We start from the raw sequence: 19,652 nt of genomic DNA on the forward strand, positions 1-19,652 counted from the left end.
AAGCAATAAGATACATATCCTAGTGTTGGATGGCTTAATTCCTATGGTATGGTTGACTGTCTGGGTTGCGTATCATAAAGGTATTTAATCTATTTGCCTTGCGACTGCCGAATGCCTAATGCGAAAATCGAAATATCGTTATCTGCCTCTCTATCGCTCAAATATGCAAGAATGACAGAGAGGCAGATAACGAAATTTCATTACCCGCCTGTCTGTCATGCGAAAATGCAAAAAAAACAAGGAATATAGAGTCGGATGACGCTAACCTGCGCAGAGTGTAGAGTTAATTAACGATACAGATCGTTTAATACAACATAAACACACACACACACACACACACACACACACACACACACACACACACACCCGCACACTCACGAACCCTTATATAGCATTTTATATAGTTACCAACTTATTCTTTATTCGTGACAGTTACGGTCTTAACTCTTTATAGGTGCACCTTTTTCTACATTTCTTATTAGTCAAATGTCAAGTGATTTTTACAACATGATTTTCCATCCTGAGGGGCTACCGCGAAAACTGAATTTCGCAAATTGCGGGCATTTTTCTCTGTCACTCTAATTACGCCTTTATTGGAGAAGAATAAGAGTAAAAGAGAAAGATCCCCGCAGACTAATTAGCTTGATCTTAATGTACTTGGATCCAAATCCATACAATTCACTTCACAATTTACTTCTACAATAAAACACTAAGCTTAGGTGCGAATATAAATTGTCTAATATGAATGTAATATGAATATTCATAAAAGCCTGGTGCAGTAGCGGTTGCGACTGCAATCTAATTGCACCTGGCTACCTGCATAATACTTATCAGACAAAGTTATCAGATTGTGAACTAGCAAATAGCAATAGAAGCGATATCAATTCCGTATTAACTAAGTCAGCGGTTCTCAATCTTTTTTTTGACGGAACCCTTTTGGAAAGCGAAATACTTGATTGAACCCTACAATACGGTGGCGGCAAATTTTTCGAGGCGACTAAAGCATAGTGTTATTTCTTAGAATTTTGATTCTTGCGGAACCCCTGCAGGGGTGTCTCGGAACCCCAGGGTTCCGCGGAACACACTTAGAGTATGGCTGAACTGAGTAATCAATGTTTTTAGTTTTTTAGCTCATAGTTTATCTAAGATGTATTAATACATTTATTACAGTATGTTTCCGATTTATACCTACTTATCCAACCTATGAGGCAAAAATATTCTCATTTGCCACTATCGGGAATAATAACATAATAGTTTGATCTCCACGTATAATAGGGATGATGACACATGTTGAATTTTATAACAAAATCTAGTAAAATAAATAGCAAACGAGCAATTTATCACAATAATGTGGATATTAAAATAAAATATTGAAAAATTACAAAGATACAGGACCTGAAAGTTTCAAAATTTAAGTTTTTTTTTAACTTCCAAAAACGATAAAAGTAAGGGTACCATTCGATTCCTTACATTTCATCCAAAAAAATATTATATAGCAACTATATACATAAACGCAATATTTCACCGACAAAAACGCAATTTTCTTGTTTTGTCCATACTACAAGATGGGCTCCCAGAGACCTTGACGTCACGTTCCCTTGCCGTTTTGTATAGAGCGTTTCGCGAGTGAAGTGCGACTGTCGGCCTTTGACTACAATTTCTTACTTTTGTGTTACTTTAATGCAATGGGTCCCATATAGACATTTGATCCTAAAAACAAACCCGATCGATTGATATCATAAATTGGCATAAATGAAGATTAGTCATGTAGCCTATTGCCTGGAATTGGTTTCATAGATTGTTTAACTTATTGATATGATATAAGTTAAACAATCTATGAAACCAATTCCAGGCAATTATATGTGGAGCTCAAACAATTATGTATGTTATTATTCCCGATAGTGGCAAATGAGAATATTTTTGCCTCATAGGTTGGATAGGTAGGTATAAATCGGAAACATACTGTAATAAATGTAATAGATTTTCTAAATGCTGGCAGCTGGAATTATCCCGAAGCCCCAGAAATTGTCGATAACATTGCGAAGAGAAGAAATATAAAGTGGTACAGTACAGACGCTTTATATCATGCCATAAGTAGATAACATAATCTTAAATCGACATCTTAAGAAGGCAAAGCAGGATAAGACATAATTACGTAAACCTAAGTACGAGTTACGCCGGTTAAGGTCACAAAAATGTAACATTGACTCACTACACGCACACTGGCGCGGCCGTGACGAGCCGTGACGTCACGACACGCGAACACACCCACACGCGCGTGACGACACCCACTACACAGGCGCAGATGTAAACAATGTGACGTAAAGTATTCGTTGCTACTTACGGAAACTCCTATCTTAAACGACTATTCAAACTGAATTGAACTTTACTTTGTACTGCATAAAGTTTATATTTCTATGCTATGGGGTTAGTGTTTAAACAGTTTTTGAAGTAGCTATGCCTACTTTCAAAAGCTCATATCAAACTAAATTGTTTTACTTCAAAATATACCTTATCGCATACGAAATAAAGCTCAATTTTAATGTAACATTAATGAAAGATGAGGCATCTGTGATGATAATGACGTAGTCAATAGAATACAATGAATGTTCCACGCACACGTGCAAAGCTCGTAATGTAAACAAACCGGTCGGACGATCGCCTCACGCACACTAGCGCAATTGCACGATTCCGTTTGCGACCGGTGTTTTCGTGATTTGACATTAGCGTTTGTAGGTTATTCGTTTATTTACGTTCTAAATTTAGATTCCGACAGTTGATTGAGCTGGAATTCATTGATTAGAAATGTAGACATTTTGTTTTTAGTTGTTACCGTGTTTAAAATATCTAAATAGGTAAATATGGTGATTAAATGATCAATTGGGAATACACTGGACTTTTATTCTTGTCATTAAGTACAAAAGACCTAGATGATAAAATATTTCTAAATCAGAACATACAATATTTATTTTATAGGGTCGAAAGTAGAACGGACCTAGAATGGCCCAAAATGGCGGCAAATGAATCAAAATCATAATAATTTTATGGTTTTTATAAGAGTGGCGTGGAGTGGCGCTCCTTTATGTTTCCGCGTTGGAGAAATTTGGGTTGCGGCCTAATGTTATTATAATTCTAACTATATAATAGTGGCTCGCGGCTTCGGAGGCTTTTGTTAAGTATACACAGAAATATTTTCATGCCCCGGTATTGAAGTTTACCTTTGTGAGTTAATATTGCAGTAAATTCAGACAATAATTTAGTTTTAAATAAAAACATACACCCGACTTGAGAATCTTCGTCTTTTGAAATATTGAAGTCGGTTAAAAAGGTGGAAGTTCTCAGTGTGATAGATTTTTGTGTAAGTTACCCAAAATTAATACATATAAAGTCTATTTTTTTATTCGGTAGACTAAAATGACTTTTCATAGTATGAACATAAAATGTCATTTCATACTATGAAATGTCATTTTAGTGTACCGAATAAAAAAATGACTTTAAGAAGTTTGAATACCTAATTACCTATAGAGCAGTGGTTCCTAACCTTTTCAGTCCGGTCACCCCTATGACTAACTAGGGAACCTGATTTTACCCCTCCTTCCAATGGTAATAAAAAAAATAAAACGTGTACGTTTGTTGTATTGTTATATTAGGTTAGCTTATTACCCCCGTAAAATACCAGTTTTACCCCCACGGGGGTAATTAGTTTACCCCCAGGTTAGCAACCACTGCTATAGAGTCAACTAGTATACAGATTAATCAAGACAATTCTTTACAAATATACGGATTGCTAATACGAACATTACCAACCCTACCCAGATTTTAAGTATTTCTTACATTTTTAAAATTTCTTAAATTAGGTACCTACCTATTTCAAGGGACCTCTTATTAGATTCATTATTTAGAAATAGTCAATGTGGTAGATTTCATCAATTTTATTTAACAATAGATAAATGTAAAGTTCTCTACATAAAAATATTCATGTAAATCGACCGTTATTATTAACAAAAGGCAGTAAAACTGTGATAAAAAAATAAAATACAGTCACCCGCAAAAGTTACAGCCGTCTGAATGTGAAACAAGTACAGTCGTAAATAAAAGCGAATAGCGCTCCGCTGTTATTACTTGAATTTATGGCGTTTACCCAAAAAATTACTGGTTGTATAAGCGGGCTGGGGGCCGATTCGAGTTTTACAATTTGATTTACGGTTTTAATTTTGTTTTGATACGACCTTGCGTCGTCTGGACATTACTAAGGTTGGTATTCCATCTGTCCAATATTTTGGTCCCATTTATAGAGTCTGTGCGGAAAGAAAATAGTCGTGGAATATACGGCTTCCTTGCAGTCCACGACTCTTTTCCCACAGACTCTATATTTGCGTCTTACATTTTGCTTAATGAGAGAGTGAAACGCAATGGCGCAATGCACATTGGACACATGAAATATACATCGACAAACGCTCAACGAAAAGCAAAAATGTATCGGGATGACAGATGCTACGAAAAGGCATGTGTGGTGTGACAATTTTCATGCATTACGACCGGTCTGGCCTAGTGGGTAGTGACCCTGCCTGTGAAGCCGATGGTCCCGGGTTCGAATCCTGGTAAGGGCATTTATTTGTATGATGATACAGATATTTGTTCCTGAGTCATGGTTGTTTTCTATGTATATAAGTATTTATATATATTATATATATCGTTGTCTGAGTACCCACAATACAAGCCTTCTTGAGCTTACCGTGGGGCTTAGTCAATTTGTGTAAGAATGTCCTTATAATATTTATTTATTTATTTATTATTACATGGACCAATTTTTTATTTTTTTATTTTATTTTTTGTCCAATTTTCGGCCCGAAATCGGCCCATTTAAGTTTCGATTGGCGTTTTCTTTCTTGTTCCCTTATTGATGGACACGACTTAAAGTCGTGTCAAAACAAAATGAAAACCTTATCAAATCATTATAGCAGAATCGGCCCCTGGATCCGGATCGCGGGTGGATAGTTATTTTGAATGTATAAAATTAACTATGTTTTTTTAAATAACTGTTTTTCCGGGCTTCAATCTATCAAATTGAGAAAGCGACTTTTTTAATGGCTTATCTTTAAAAAAAAATGTTGTATGTAGGTAGGTATATATGTAATTGGTTTTTGTGGTTTAATGATCAGACATAATAATATTTCAATCTAATTTGAGGTATTTGCGTAGTCCGAAACGTGACATAACTAAATGAAAGTCTGATAATAGTGAATAAATAAATAAATTAAATTAAATACATAAATTAATATTATAGGGCCTTTTTATGGCTTGTGTTGTATGTTGTTGGTACTAGACAGCGATATAATTATAAAATGTATAGTTATCCAAATACTTACACAAAACATTCATAACTCAGGGACAAATATTTGTGATAAACGCACAAATAAATGCCCTTACCAGGATTCGAACCCGGGACCTCCTGGCCGTTAAAACCTTTAAATATAAGATGGAGCTCTGAATAGGTAGGTACCTATATCTAGGAAAACCTTGTAATATGTAAATAATAATGTTTTATATTTTAAGTATGTAATAATTTGGACTAACTCATATTTCCAGTTCTGCTGGTAATGGGCAACCAACTTTCTAGGCAATAAAATACAATTTATTTACCAGTCCATAATGTTCATAATATGTCATTTTAAATGCCTACTTAAAACAACACAGGTATCATTAAATATTTATTTAATCAATACCTATAGAACTAGGTATATATAGAATAAGGATTATCTAATACCTTTAAACTATCGCGTTTTATGAGATACAGACGGACAGACGGACAGCCTGGTGACAGACGGACGGACGGACGGACAGCGAAGTCTTAAGGGGTCCACAGATTAACAGTCCGCCGGACGATATCGGCCTGTCAGTTAGAACAAAAAGTTGACAGTTCCGAACAAGTGACAGGCCGATATCGTCCGGCGGACTGTTAATCTGTGGGCTCCTTTAGTAATAGGGTCCCGTTTTTTACCCTTTGGGTACGGAACCCAAAACCAAAACTAAGTTTTACCTTCACAGTCTTCTCTTCTCACGAATGCCAGTTCTTATTTCCTTTTAATAATAAATAAATATTTTAAAATATGCTAATGTTCCAAATAAGGATAGCTTTCACTTGACATAAAATACCTATAAATAACTAAACGAAACGAAGCACTAAACAAGTTCATAGTTTACTGATTATAGTTGGCGAACGGGTTTCGACAATAAATAACTATAAAACTATAAGGTTCTTATGATTCAACTCATTTTAAGTTTTTACCTAGTATTTATTAACATTTAATTCAACGAAGGAAAAAGAGACAAATGTTTACAGATAAAAAAAAGTAGTTGATCACTTTACCCCAACTTACCCAAAATTGATAGTTAGAAACTAGAGTTTTTTTAAGGAAAATTAAACATAGGACCATTTCAGAAATAGCGAACTTTGCTCATTATTTCATTTCTAATTGGGCAATCTAATAATACGAAGTCGTTACCTAAAAACACAACTGAGTCCTACATTTCGAGTACAAAATAATTTGTTTTTGCAAAAACAAGTTTTTGCAACTACATACCTATCTAAATGTTTAATTTATTATTATTTAAAACTTATAGGATGCTTTTAAATAAGTACCTACATAAGTTCTTAGTTACAAGGCACAGACAGTGAACATATTGTTGTACGCCTATAAAACAATGTGAATAATTTTACTGAATTAACCTTCCATTTAAAAAGTCTCCTTAAACTAAGATAATGTATGGTATATGCGCCATTTTGCTTTAACATAGCAACACTGAGAACTAACAGATCATTGTGAGTATACATAATAGAAATATAATAATGGCGGTTTAATGGCTATTGTCGAAGCTTCCCAATGTTAATCGGTCATTTGTCGCGTTTAATTTAGAATAGAATATAATAGAAATGCATTAAAACCTACTACATAGTCCAACGTAGGCTCTACCTTTGATTTTACAAGTTTTTTTTTAACTTGCAGTGTCCGTCTATGCCAATAATTGCGTTTAGTTTAATAATAGCTCAATCCGAATCCAGGAATTGAGTCAAATTTCGCAAGTCAAATTTGACTCAATTCCTGGATTCGGATTGAGCTATTATTAAACTAAATGTTCTAACAAAGTAGGTACTCCATACCTACTACTAGCATACCGTCTACTGATGTGACAATGGTACTCGTATTGTACGGTACAAACCTAAACTGATAGTGGAAACTGAAGATGGCCAAATATACTCTGTCATAAGTTTAAATTTGTACGCGTTTGCCTGCAGTGATATTGAGCTCATATCAAGGAACTTTTTTCACACCTCCAGCGAAGCCGAAATGTTCACCTGATAATGCAGTTCTACTATATGAAACTTATTACATTGTACCACTTAATAATCAAATTGTTAAATTGTAGAGATTAATCATATGTAACTATCATAACCGGGCATCATTGCTCAGCGACGAAGGCCTTTTTTTTCCTAAAGTTTGACTTAAAAAAAATTATTCGTACGATCAGTATCTACAAGTACCTATATGCTATAGGGACTTCACAAATGCGTGTATGAATAGCTTTACATACGAGTTGCGTGCCCATCGAATCTTTCCGTGCGTGCTCCCAATTTGGTAAAGAGTAATCATGGGAATTAAAAAAGTTTTAACCTCTCCTCCTCACGAACGCCTATGGCTTTGTACGAGCTGTTGGTTGCTATGAATTATATTACTACATGGAGTTAGGTAGGTATGTAATGCGATTAATTGATTTTTAAACCATATACAAGTGTTCAAAGGCTACCACACGGATGACACGACTTCGAAATCAAAATTTGCGTATCTTTATTTCTGTCACTCTAATAGACCCCATTTCCTGTGAATATGAATATCAATAACTTGTTTTAATAGTGATTACTTTTTACGTTGACCAAGATAGTTTTCCTGCAATACAATAGGTATAGATTTTACAAATACAAAATCAATAGTGAAACCTATTGGCTGATAGGTAGGTATCAAAAATGTGTGAAGACTGAAGATGGAAAAGGTTATGAACCACTGATTTTTCCGAGGGATATAAATTATACGTTACGAAGTTTGTACTTTATCGCCTATACTCTGGCACCATTATATGTAAACCTATTTCACACAACCGAGTGCAAATATAAGATTACACGCGATATTTCATAGTGTACCTTGTATTTCACATCACATCCGATAACAAATCGCGCAAAAAGCAAAGCAGCTGTTCAGACGACGCCATTTTTTCTTTTTTTCTTTTCTAACCTCTTTTCTCGAGTGCCAGTTTCCATGCCCCCAACCTAAGAAAAACATTCATTCTAAATAAAACCTTGTTCACAAGACGGTTTGGTTCGAATTCGCAAGTCACCCGCGGTCCCTTTTGAGTTTTTTTATTCAATGAGGTTTGCAATTTCACCGTTTGATCGGTTCAGTGCAATCGAATTCATTGATTTATTTCACACAAAATAAGACGAGGCCGTTTTTATGACTTTAAACGATAATTGGTTTCGTTTTTGTTGTATTTAATGAGTTTCTTCGAAAGGTTTTTTGGAGTGAAAGTCAATTAAATTTCGTTTTGAAAAATTTAGTTCATACAGCGATTCTTATTTACCTTGCATTGTTGAGATGCAAAATATAGTTTTACTAAGAGTTGTTCTTTTATTTACCCACCGTAAAATATCGAATTTTATACCCACTAGGGAACTACTAAAAGTACCTAAGTTAAAGCTTGTAATCCTGCAAGGTAAACGTACTGGAGCTCGACGCGGTAAACGTAAACTTAGTAATTATCAATAGAGGTGACAGCAGGGTGTCATCAATTGGCCATTGCATTAGCATTAGCCGCACTAGTAGAGTCTGTGCGGAAAGAGTCGTGTAATGTATTGGGCCCCATACATTCCACGACTCTTCTCTTTCCGCACAGACTCTACGGTAGTACGTATACCTTACCTATTTATATATTAGAATAGAATAGAATAGAAATCATTTATTCAGACAACACACATTATTTATTTATTTAAACTTTATTGCACAAAATACAAATAAAATGTACAAATGGCGGACTTCATACCTAAAGGCTCATAAAGAATGGAATAAACAGAGTTATTACGTAACAATTAGGTAATATTTTATTCTATATGGCAAACTTTTCGCAGTGGGTGGCAACGCAATAAAAAATGAACAATTCGCTATGGTTTTCTTTAAAGCCGGCATTGTTTCAAACACGGGACCCTAAAGCCGTTGCGTCACCGTTCGAATTTCAAACCCTGACGAATCGCAGTAGATTGCCTCTGTACGCTCGAGTTCAGTTTCTGAACGTGCCCATAATCGTTTAGTAATTGATTCTCGTTTGGGAACTGTGTTGTTTTCATTTTCTCGCGTGTACTGAGATTGAGATGCAACTGGCCGCATGCTACCTTAAGAATAAAATTCATTTTAAAATATTTAATTACCTATTAAGACTATTAGAGTTAGACCAAGAAAAGTCTGACACGATTTTCATAGTATACGCAGTGCAAGTGTTAATTACGTCATAATTTCATAGAAGTTTGACTGTGTGCTATCAAAATCGTTGTAGACTTTTCTTTGTCTAACTCTAACCCATTAGCGCCCATTGTTCAGATATTGTGAACACCTTGGCCGCTCCGATATATCTGATGGCGACTGTATACCTGGGTTACGGTGTTACGATTTTCTACTGTACCCTAACCTAACAGTTAAGTAATTGGGTACTTTCTACTAGTCAAATCAGCTTCTTTTTTATTTAGAATTGTCAAAACGATTTGCCAATATGGAATTTATATGAAACGAGTATAGTGACGCCACGATCAACTCGCCTACTTTTATACGTATCTACATACGTACATACCTACATATATACTGAAAGTTTCTGGATGAGACGACTTATATCTTATTTTTTCTAAGTGGCCAGTCCAAGAATTTTCAGTATGCCCTAAGTATTTCTATCCGATTTATTAAATAGAAATTGTGTTTAAAAACGGCTATCTATGTTTTTCTAATAATTATCTGGTGCCTAATTTCGTGCACGGGATGATATAATTTATTTTTTGTAGAGGAAAGTACCCGATTAAAAAAATGGTGGGTTTCAAAAAAGTCGGTGTGGGCTTCCATTCATATCAAATTAATATGGTGACGGTTCACTGTTCAGTAGTGTAAAAAAAATTGTTCCAATGAAATTCCGCAACATGGCGCGTGATTATATATTACATGGATAGGCTTTATAATAGCATTTGGTCCGCACTCCGAATATGTCCTTTGATCAACTGTGTCCAATAATAGCAAGCCGTAAGCAACAGGATATTGTTGCGGCTCGTCACAGCCCATAAACCGCGTGCTAATATTTTCAAACGCGCCTGCGACCAATCGGTTATTTGGTAAATATTGACTTACAGTCGTTAAATGGACCGGAATAGTGCTTCGGTAATGTTTTTCGTTTTGGGCATTGGCAGTTTCGTAAAGTTAGAAATACGTCTACCTACTTACTTTTTACTGGATCCCTTTGATTCCCATATTTCCCATAAACATGTTTATTCGAATTTAAAAAGTCGAATTGTTTCCCATATCGCTTGATAAATCTACCTTTTTTGGAGTAGATATAATTTCATAATACACAAAAATTGCTCGTTTAAAGGTATAAGATATATTACAGTAGGTAGGTATAATTAAATCATAATATCTGGGTGACCGAGCTTCGCTCGGAAAACATAAAATAACTCGAAAATGCGCGTTTTCCCAGAGATAAGACCTAGCTAGTTCGATTTTTCGCCCCCAAAAACCCCCATGTAGCAAATTTCATCGAAATCGTTAGAGCCGTTTCCGAGATCCCCGAAATATATATATATATATATATAAACAAGAATTGCTCGTTTAAAGGTATTAGATAGATTAGATAGATACGTAGGTATTGGCTCGCCTTTCCTCTAAAAAAGCAAGACAATGAAGCCGAGAGGGTTTTGCAGGTGCTGGGCATCCCTGAGTGTCCTTAATTCCGTCCCAGGCGGTGTAATGTCTTACACCACAAATCGTCTGCAATAGACGCTAAGGCCAATGATATGATGATAAATCATTAAGAAAAAACATAACATCTATAAAAGAATATCTACAATTTTGAAGAACTACTAATAGTAGGTCCTAAGACCTAAAGTCTATTTTTTTATTTGGTAGACTAAAATGACATTTCATAGTATGAACATAAAATGTCATTTCATACTATGAAATGTCATTTTAGTCTACCGAATAAAAAAATAGACTTTAGCTAAGATTACAATCGTTGACAGAATATAGTCTTACTGGTTATGAAGCTTTTTTGCCCGAAAGCTGCATTTTGAGAGGAAAGCAAGCCGCTTTGCACGATGATAGTGGAGGCTCAATAAAACGATTTTTTTCGAAGAACCGGTAATTTCGTCCCTTAGGAGCCGAGGTGAAGCGAGGTCTGTTATAAACAGAAAAAAAAACCTACAAATTTTACAGATCATCCGATTTCGTTAAATTTGGTATCAATTGTAAGAAAATGACTTTCTTTATCGTAAAAAAAATTAAAACAAAATATGTCAATACAAAAATAATGTATAAAAAATTGAAAACTTATTTTTTCCTTTTACACTTTATTTTTGCAAATAGTGTGTTTCGTATAGAAAAAAGTCTACAAAAAGCACTAAATGATAAAATCAAACATATTCCTTATCGTATATTGAAAACCGCATCAAAATCTGTTAAGCCGTTTATGAGATTCAAGTTTTAAAATTTGGCTAAGTTTTATTTACATGGCGATTTTTAGTACTGTCATATTCTTGAGTTGGAACTATTATTGCGCTTCTGTTAATGACCAAGTTTATGCGCTGTAGGTTGTTAGGATAAGCAAGGATACACATGTTGAAGTGTTTGTGTTTTGATGCCAGTGGAAGATGGCCCTTCGTGGACCAGAAGGTCTTCCAGGCGTTTTCGATGCGTCGATCGATTTCCTTGGACTGCATATTATCGAATGATTCTATCTGGCCCATGCAGGTGTATTCGTCAACAAAATTGTATATCCTGCCCATCTACCGTGACCCTACGTTTCACTCCATTGACCATTAACTGGGTTTTTGTCCTGTTCATTTCGAATCCGACTTCAAGACTTGCTGGTCTAAGGTCTAACATTTTCTCTAAATGAGGTGCAGTGTGGGAAAACAAAACTATGCCGTCGGAAGAACGCAGGTTTTTCAACCTTATTTCGCCGACGTCAATGCCCATTGTTTCCCATTTAGCCACCAGCTTCTGGACGATTTCCTGTAGGCAAGAGGTAAACAGCTTTGGAGATAGCGGGTCGATCATCCTGTTCGACTCCTTTTTGGATGCAGAATTAGGGCCGGGAACTTGCAGTACTTTTGCGGTAGATGGTTCCGATGAGCTTGTGCCTATAACGCTGCTCGCGTTGCTTCGCTGTGTGGCTAACGACGTGTCTTACACTAAATATGCGCCGGACCTGGGGTCGCCCCTTTTTCACGTAGGCATCATTGTCCTAACTTATTGATAGTTTTTTTTCCTCAGCACACTAAGAGCCGCTTGTCTCTACGGCTACTGGTACCTATGTACAAATTCGTAGGCAGGCTCCAAATTAGAATTATTAGAATATTTCGCTCGTTTAAGTTTTGCTGTATTTTCGGCGGCTGCTCCGACGCGCCCTGTGGTAGGTGTGAAGGGGCAAGTGTGCTTACACACGTCGCATCCCAAACGGGGCTGCGTTTTCAGCAGTGTCAAACAATCTGGCCTTTTTCCGTCAGCCCTATTTAGGCCCTGAGACTCCAACACGTCCAGCGTCCAGTAGCATTCTGAAGTACCGCCTGCCTTTATACCTAAGTAAGCTTATTTGGTTCCCTAGAAACCATTTTATTAAATTGTATTATGCACATGCAGAGCACAGAACGGTTTTTTACAGTACTTAAAGAACAAACTTGTAACTAAACTTCCCTCAACTCAAGCTGCACTTCACAAACATACGTTTCGTGCAGCGTACCATGTGAGCTAAGTACGAATGAAGGCGAATAGACCTTTTCAGGGTTCCGTACTCAAAGGGTAAAAACGGGACCCTATTACTAAGACTCCGCTGTCCGTCTGTCCAAACGGAACATAACTGGTAAACATCCGACTGTATCTCATGAACCGTGATGGCAGTTGAAATTTTCACAGATGATGTATTTCTGTTGCCGCTATAACAACAACTACTAAAAATAGAATAAAATAAATATTTAAGTGGGGGCTCCCATACAACAAACGTACATTTTTTGCCGTTTTTTGCGTAATGGTACGGAACCTATCGTGCGCGAGTCCGACTCGCACTTGTCCAGTTTTTTGTGAATATATACACATATTTTTAAAATAGATAAAGTAAATACCCACAAAATACTTAAAATTTGCTATGATTTACATGCTTTTTGGTCTATAAAATAAATAAATAAAACTAAGCCAACTTCTGAAACATGGATCTCATAAACTGCTTAACCGATTTTGATGCGGTTTTCAGTATATGATGAAAAATGTGTTTAATTTTATGGTACAGTACTTTTTTCTAAACATTATTCAATGTGGAAGACACTGTTTGCACAAATAAACCGTAAAAGTAAAAAATAGGTTTTCAATCTTTTCACACTATTTTTCTTTAATAATATTTTGTTATTATTTTTTGTATAATTAAGAACGTAATTTTATTTCAATTGGCACCAAAGGGTATAGCCGGGTAAGCATGGCCAAACTGCCCTTAGCGAAAAAAACAATTTCCTTTTAATGGATTATTAACCTATGTATATGTAGTGCTTTCACCAAATATTAAGCCTGAAATGCTTCAGATTTAAAAAAAAAATGCAAAAAAAGAAAAATCATTTTTATTTTATTACAGCCAAAGTACTAATCCGATTTCTTTGTAATTTGGGTATGTTGTATATACAATTAAGGTCGCTTTCTGAAAAAAATAATATTGAATTATCTCTTAAAATAATAGTAAAAAATTGAGATGAAAATTTTCAGAAATATAAAAAAATACGTGCGAGATAGCGACAGTTACTAAATTTACATATTTTATGTAGAATTTAATAATGTTTAACATATATTTTTTTCAAAAATTAAAATCGGGATTAACAGTGTGAAAAACTCGAATTTGTAACATCCCATAATACTCTCTCTTCATACAAGCAAAGCTAAGTAGTCATAAACGAATGAAGTATATTGTGAACGCAGTCTTTACGAATTTGAATTTAGAATGTGACGTATTTTATTCATCAAAGGAACAGACATTTTTCAATCGTTAACGCTCTGTATAAAATTCGTGCCTATTTTCCTGTTCCCGCGCTTTTTTTAGGGTTCCGTAGCCAAATGACAAAAAACGGAACCCTTATAGATTCGTCATGTCTGTCTGTCTGTCCGTCTGTCCGTCTGTCTCTCCGTCCATATGTCACAGCCACTTTTCTCCGAAACTATAAGAACTATACTGTTGAAACTTGGTAAGTAGATGTATTCTGTGAAACGCATTAAGATTTTCACACAAAAAAAAAAAAAAAAACAATAAATTTTTGGGGTTCCCCATACTTCGAACTGAAACTCAAAAATTTTTTTTTCATCAAACCGTATGGGTTTTGTGTGGGGTATCTATGGATAGGTCTTCAAAAATGATATTGAGGTTTCTAATATCATTTTTTTCTAAACTGAATAGTTTGCGCGAGAGACACTTCCAAAGTGGTAAAATGTGTGTGTCCCCCCCCTGTAACTTCTAAAATAAGAGAATGATAAAACTAAAAAAAATATATGATGTACATTACCATGTAAACTTCCACCGAAAATTGGTTTGAACGAGATCTAGTAAGTAGTTTTTTTTTATACGTCATAAATCGCCTAAATACGGAACCCTTCATGGGCGAGTCCGACTCGCACTTGGCCGCTTTTTAAATCTCTGAATGCCGTTCGCCCTAGCCGCATACAGCCACGGAGTTTAAGGTCCGCGCTCAGCGAAATAAGTCGCGTTCTAAATTCAAATTGCGTTGGGAATATAACTTTCTAGTATAACGTACAGGTTATTTTGTATGAAGAGAAGGTATTATGGGATGTTACAAATTCGAGTTTTTAACACTGTTAATCCCGATTTTAATTTTTGAAAAAAATATATGCTAAACATTATTAAATTCTACATGAAATATGTAAATTTGATAACTGTCGCTATCTCGCATGTATTTTTTTTATTTTTCTGAAAATTTTCATCTAAATTTTTTACTATTATTTTAAGAGATAATTCAATATTATTTTTTTCAGAAAGCGACCTTAATTGTATATAGTACATACCCAAATTACAAAGAAATCGGATTAGTACTTTGGCTGTAATAAAATAAAAATGATTTTTCTTTTTTTGCATTTTTTTTTTAAATCTGAAGCATTTGAGGCTTAATATTTGGTGAAAGCACTACATATACATAGGTTAATAATCCAGTAAAAGGAAATTGTTTTTTTCGCTAAGGGCAGTTTGGCCATGCTTACCCGGCTATACCCTTTAACGAAATTGGATGATCCGTGAAACTTGTAGGATTTTTTTTCTGTTTTTAACAGACCTCGCTTCACCTTGGCCTCTAAGGGACGAAATTACGGGTTCCTCGAAAAAAAAATGTTTTAATGGGCCTACACTATCATCGTGCAAAGCGGCTTGCTTTCCTCCAAAAGTGCAGCTTTTTTTTCATAACAAGCATACGCCAAGGTATGGAAATAGTCACGTGTCTTTTCGTAGCATCTGTCATCTCGATACATTTTTTTTTCCGTTTGAATGGTTTGACGTTTGTCGATGTACGATTGTCATATTGGCTTGGCCCCATTGACATAGATATCTAGGGACTGGCTTTACGGGAAATAATAATGAGGCATGACAGGGGCCAGTACAGCGGTGTGAAATCGCTACAACGCGATTGGTTGATGAGTTCGCATCACGCGCGCGATTGGTTGACGAGTTCGCATTACGCGCGCTATTGGTCGCAACTAGTCGCGTTAGACTGCACGATTGGCTGGAATTCGTGGGTAGCACCGCTGAACTAGTACGATGTTTAGTGCCCCATTAGCCCGTCCTTAGATATTATACGTCAATCCTTGGCCCCCTGTATGTACCTGTATCACTTGAGATCGAGTAAATAGTAAACACAGAGTAGAGTAATAGTAATAACAGAAAATTTATAGTATACAATAGTGGATATTTGAAGCGTGAAGCGCTGTTGAAGCGTATCGTTGCGACAGAACAGTCGGTGCGGTTGCGCTGCGATTTACTGCACGACTTGCTAAATTGGGCTAGGTCAATAGGTTTCTAATTCTAAGGGTGACCTAGTTTTAATGGTCCTTTTATGGTAATACTAGCGACCCGCCCCGGCTTCGCACGGGTAAACCTTAGCATATCATACCTACACCTATAAACCTTCCTCAAGAATCACTCTATTCATAGAGTGATTGTACAAAGTTGTATCCTCCTAACGCCCAGCCATATACAAATAAAAGATCTAAAATTTGCCACTGAATTTATTATTATTATTATTATTATTATTTCGTTTTAGACAGGCAGCTGATGCTGGTGCGTCTAAATCATAGTTCACTTAGCACGATTTCACTGTTTTGATAGTTTGTGGAGTCTATTTTTAAATTGATTCACACTTGTAGAGTTCACAACTTCAGAGGGTAATTTGTTCCAAGCATTTACTATACGATTTGCAATAAAGTTTTTCCCGATATTTGTTTTATGCTTTGTTGTTACTAGTTTAAGGTAGTGTCCTCTTGTAGGTACCTAAAATGTAGGAAATAGAGTTGATTTTGCGTTTTTTGAAAATTGAACGAAACAAAGCAAAAGCGACTCTGTTCCAATTGAAAAATATTTAAATTTCACCGAACTGAAGAAGTAGGTACTATAGGTAGGACCTTGGGCCTTATGACTCTTATGAGGGTATCTGACGTGTACTTGTATTGTACCAATAAAGATTATATTATCTTATCTTAGGTGAAAATCGCATGAAAATCCGTTCAGTCGTTTTTGAGTTGCAGTATAATTTTAATTGATGTGTGCTATTAATAACATATATACTTATTGGTGGTATTTGTTACCAGGTTTCCACTTGAGCGGCGTGGTGCGAGCCCCGGCGGCGGTCCCGCCATGTTCGGAGCCCGAACGACTATACAGGGTCACTGTCTCCTTCGACCGGTAAGCTTATTTCTGACTTTTATGGACATCATATTTAGATTTACTCTAAAAACAAGCAAGCGTAGGGATGGACGTGTGGCCACGCGTTGGGTGGACAGAATAACATCAGACTAATCACTAATGCCTCATTACAGAGGGCCTACCGTGAACCAAGTTCGACGTGTTGCCTCCCTGTCACACTTACGTACGAATTTACAAGTGCGACAGAGAGGCAACACAGCCGGCAGAGGTTTGAAGCCGTTTAGGGTTTCGTTTCACCAATTATCGTAACATATATAAATCAGTGTTGTTCATATTTAGACAGGTATCTTAAGGATTTCAAAAGCCTTGAAAGTTTTAAATAAGATATCAGTACACAATTCACAACTACTATAAAAGTAGGACCAAAAAGACCCCAATTACTTTCCTAAAACCAAAAATCCTCTCAAGCGTAAAGTGCTAAACGTAAAACAAAGAATACAAAATAAGGGGGTCAGAAGCGCCGAGCCATTGTTGAATAAAGGCTTTTTTACTAAAGGCAGTCGTCAATGCCTTTACAATACGAAACTTTGGCTACATAATAGATGTTCTTTGTTAGCGTTTATGGCGGACGCGAGATTTGAAAAATTTTGATGCATTTATGAAATTATTATTGCTTTTTGTTTTTGCGTGTCTAAAGTTAGTACGCGGGTAAGGGAGTAGTCTTTGAAGCATGTTACGATAGTACACAGAAGGATAGGGCACAGAAGTATATACGCTGGTCAAAAACGTTCAAGAAAACCGGCGTCTTTTGTCGACATTATAAAATTTAACGAAAATAGTTATTTGTACAACAAGAGATCAAAGTTTGATATTTCTTGGAGTGCTTATTTTGAGTCCCGTGCAAGCGAAAGATCCTATACTAGATTCACGAGCGTAGCGAGTGAATCTAATTTAGAATCTTGAGCGTAGTAAGGGACTCAAAAGCGCACGAGATGTAAATAACTTTGATCTCGTGTAGTTCACAAAACTTTTCACCTCAGCAGTGAGAACATATTAGAGAACCCGAAACATGTAGGGTGCATTGGGGTAATTCCGAAGACGGGGTAATTTTGAAAATGGCAAATATCTACTAAACTAGAAACACTTCATACTTTAGCAACACTTCTACCACTGCAACGCTTACATGGCATCTTGCGTACTGTTGCTACACAGTAGAAAGCTTTTCTAGTTTAGTAGATATTTGCCATTTTCAACATTACCCCGTCTTCGGATTTACCCCAATGCACCCTATTCCTTCTTCATCACTTACCTATTCACTCATGTTTTCTTAAGACATACCAACAATTAAGCTTTCACCTCAGCAGCTCGAACAAGGGTACTTTGCTACTAAAAAGTTTTTGGCCCAAGCATGTTGTTCTAAATCAGGCACTTTGCGGTAAATTTAATACATAGGTAGGTACAGAACGTGCACGTGCAAGTAACATAAGAAAATAAAGTTGTTACTTCCACAAAAAATATTATTTGGGAAGTTTCATCGTTAATTCCTGAGTTACCTACGTTAGGCGTGATTCGTGAAGGGAGTGCTCAGATAATGCCTTTTGCAATCAGGTTGAAAGTGATGGTAATATCAATTTGGTTTAATATGCATGGTGTCACTCCGAAGGTGAGAAACGTGACGCGAAAGATCGAGACAAAAATACGATGTATCTATCTAATACCTTTAAACGAGCAATTCTTGTTTATTTATTTATTTATATACAGGGTGTCCCAAGAAGTAGTGATATACTGAAGCTGGGAGGTAGAGGACCTAGAGGGCTATCTGAATCACCCCCATGTATGTTCCGCGATTTTTCGTATTTTCGGAGTTATGATTTTTTTTAATTTTTCACCTATCGCCGAGTACGATGAGATTTTTATTTATGGTGACGTGAATTATTGCGGTAGATGCTTGATTTTTTTTGTGTGCTAAGCTGATAGATAGGCCAATTCAGTATGGTAACATTTACTATCGTTAGATCTCTGAATGGAATTAAAAAAAATTTAATGCCAAGAAAGATAAAATTACCCAGTATGTTTTATTTTTCTAAGCGCCTTGAAGTTGTGAACATACTGGGTAATTTTATCTTTTTTGGCATAAATTTTTTTTTAATTCCATTCAAAGATCTAACGATAGTAAATGTTACCATACTGAATTGGCCTATCTATCAGCTTAGCACACAAAAAAAATCAAGCATCTACCGCAATAATTCACGTCACCATAAATAAAAATCTCATCGTACTCGGCGATAGGTGAAAAATTAAAAAAAATCATAACTCCGAAAATACGAAAAATCGCGGAACATACATGGGGGTGATTCAGATAGCCCTCTAGGTCCTCTACCTCCCAGCTTCAGTATATCACTACTTCTTGGGACACCCTGTATATATTTCGGCGATCTCGGAAACGGCTCTAACGATTT

At 36.0% G+C, this 19,652-nt stretch overlaps 1 protein-coding gene and 1 long non-coding RNA gene across 2 annotated transcripts in view; one reads left to right on the forward strand and one right to left on the reverse strand.

Moving 5' to 3' along the window:
- LOC134655052 (zinc finger SWIM domain-containing protein 4-like) overlaps window positions 1–19,652 on the forward strand; it is a 95,412-nt gene that overhangs the window by 54,989 nt on the left and 20,771 nt on the right. Inside the window, exon 2 of the mRNA XM_063510510.1 lies at window positions 17,139–17,232. Coding sequence (XP_063366580.1) covers window positions 17,139–17,232 — 94 coding nt within the window. The remainder of the gene's footprint in view (window positions 1–17,138; window positions 17,233–19,652) is intronic.
- Window positions 1–19,652, reverse strand: part of LOC134655134 (uncharacterized) — a 154,579-nt gene that overhangs the window by 8,291 nt on the left and 126,636 nt on the right. The gene's annotated exons all lie outside the window — the stretch shown is intronic.

This window comes from Cydia amplana, chromosome 16 (genome assembly GCF_948474715.1).
Source record: "Cydia amplana chromosome 16, ilCydAmpl1.1, whole genome shotgun sequence".
Taxonomy (NCBI): Eukaryota; Metazoa; Arthropoda; class Insecta; order Lepidoptera; family Tortricidae; genus Cydia; species Cydia amplana.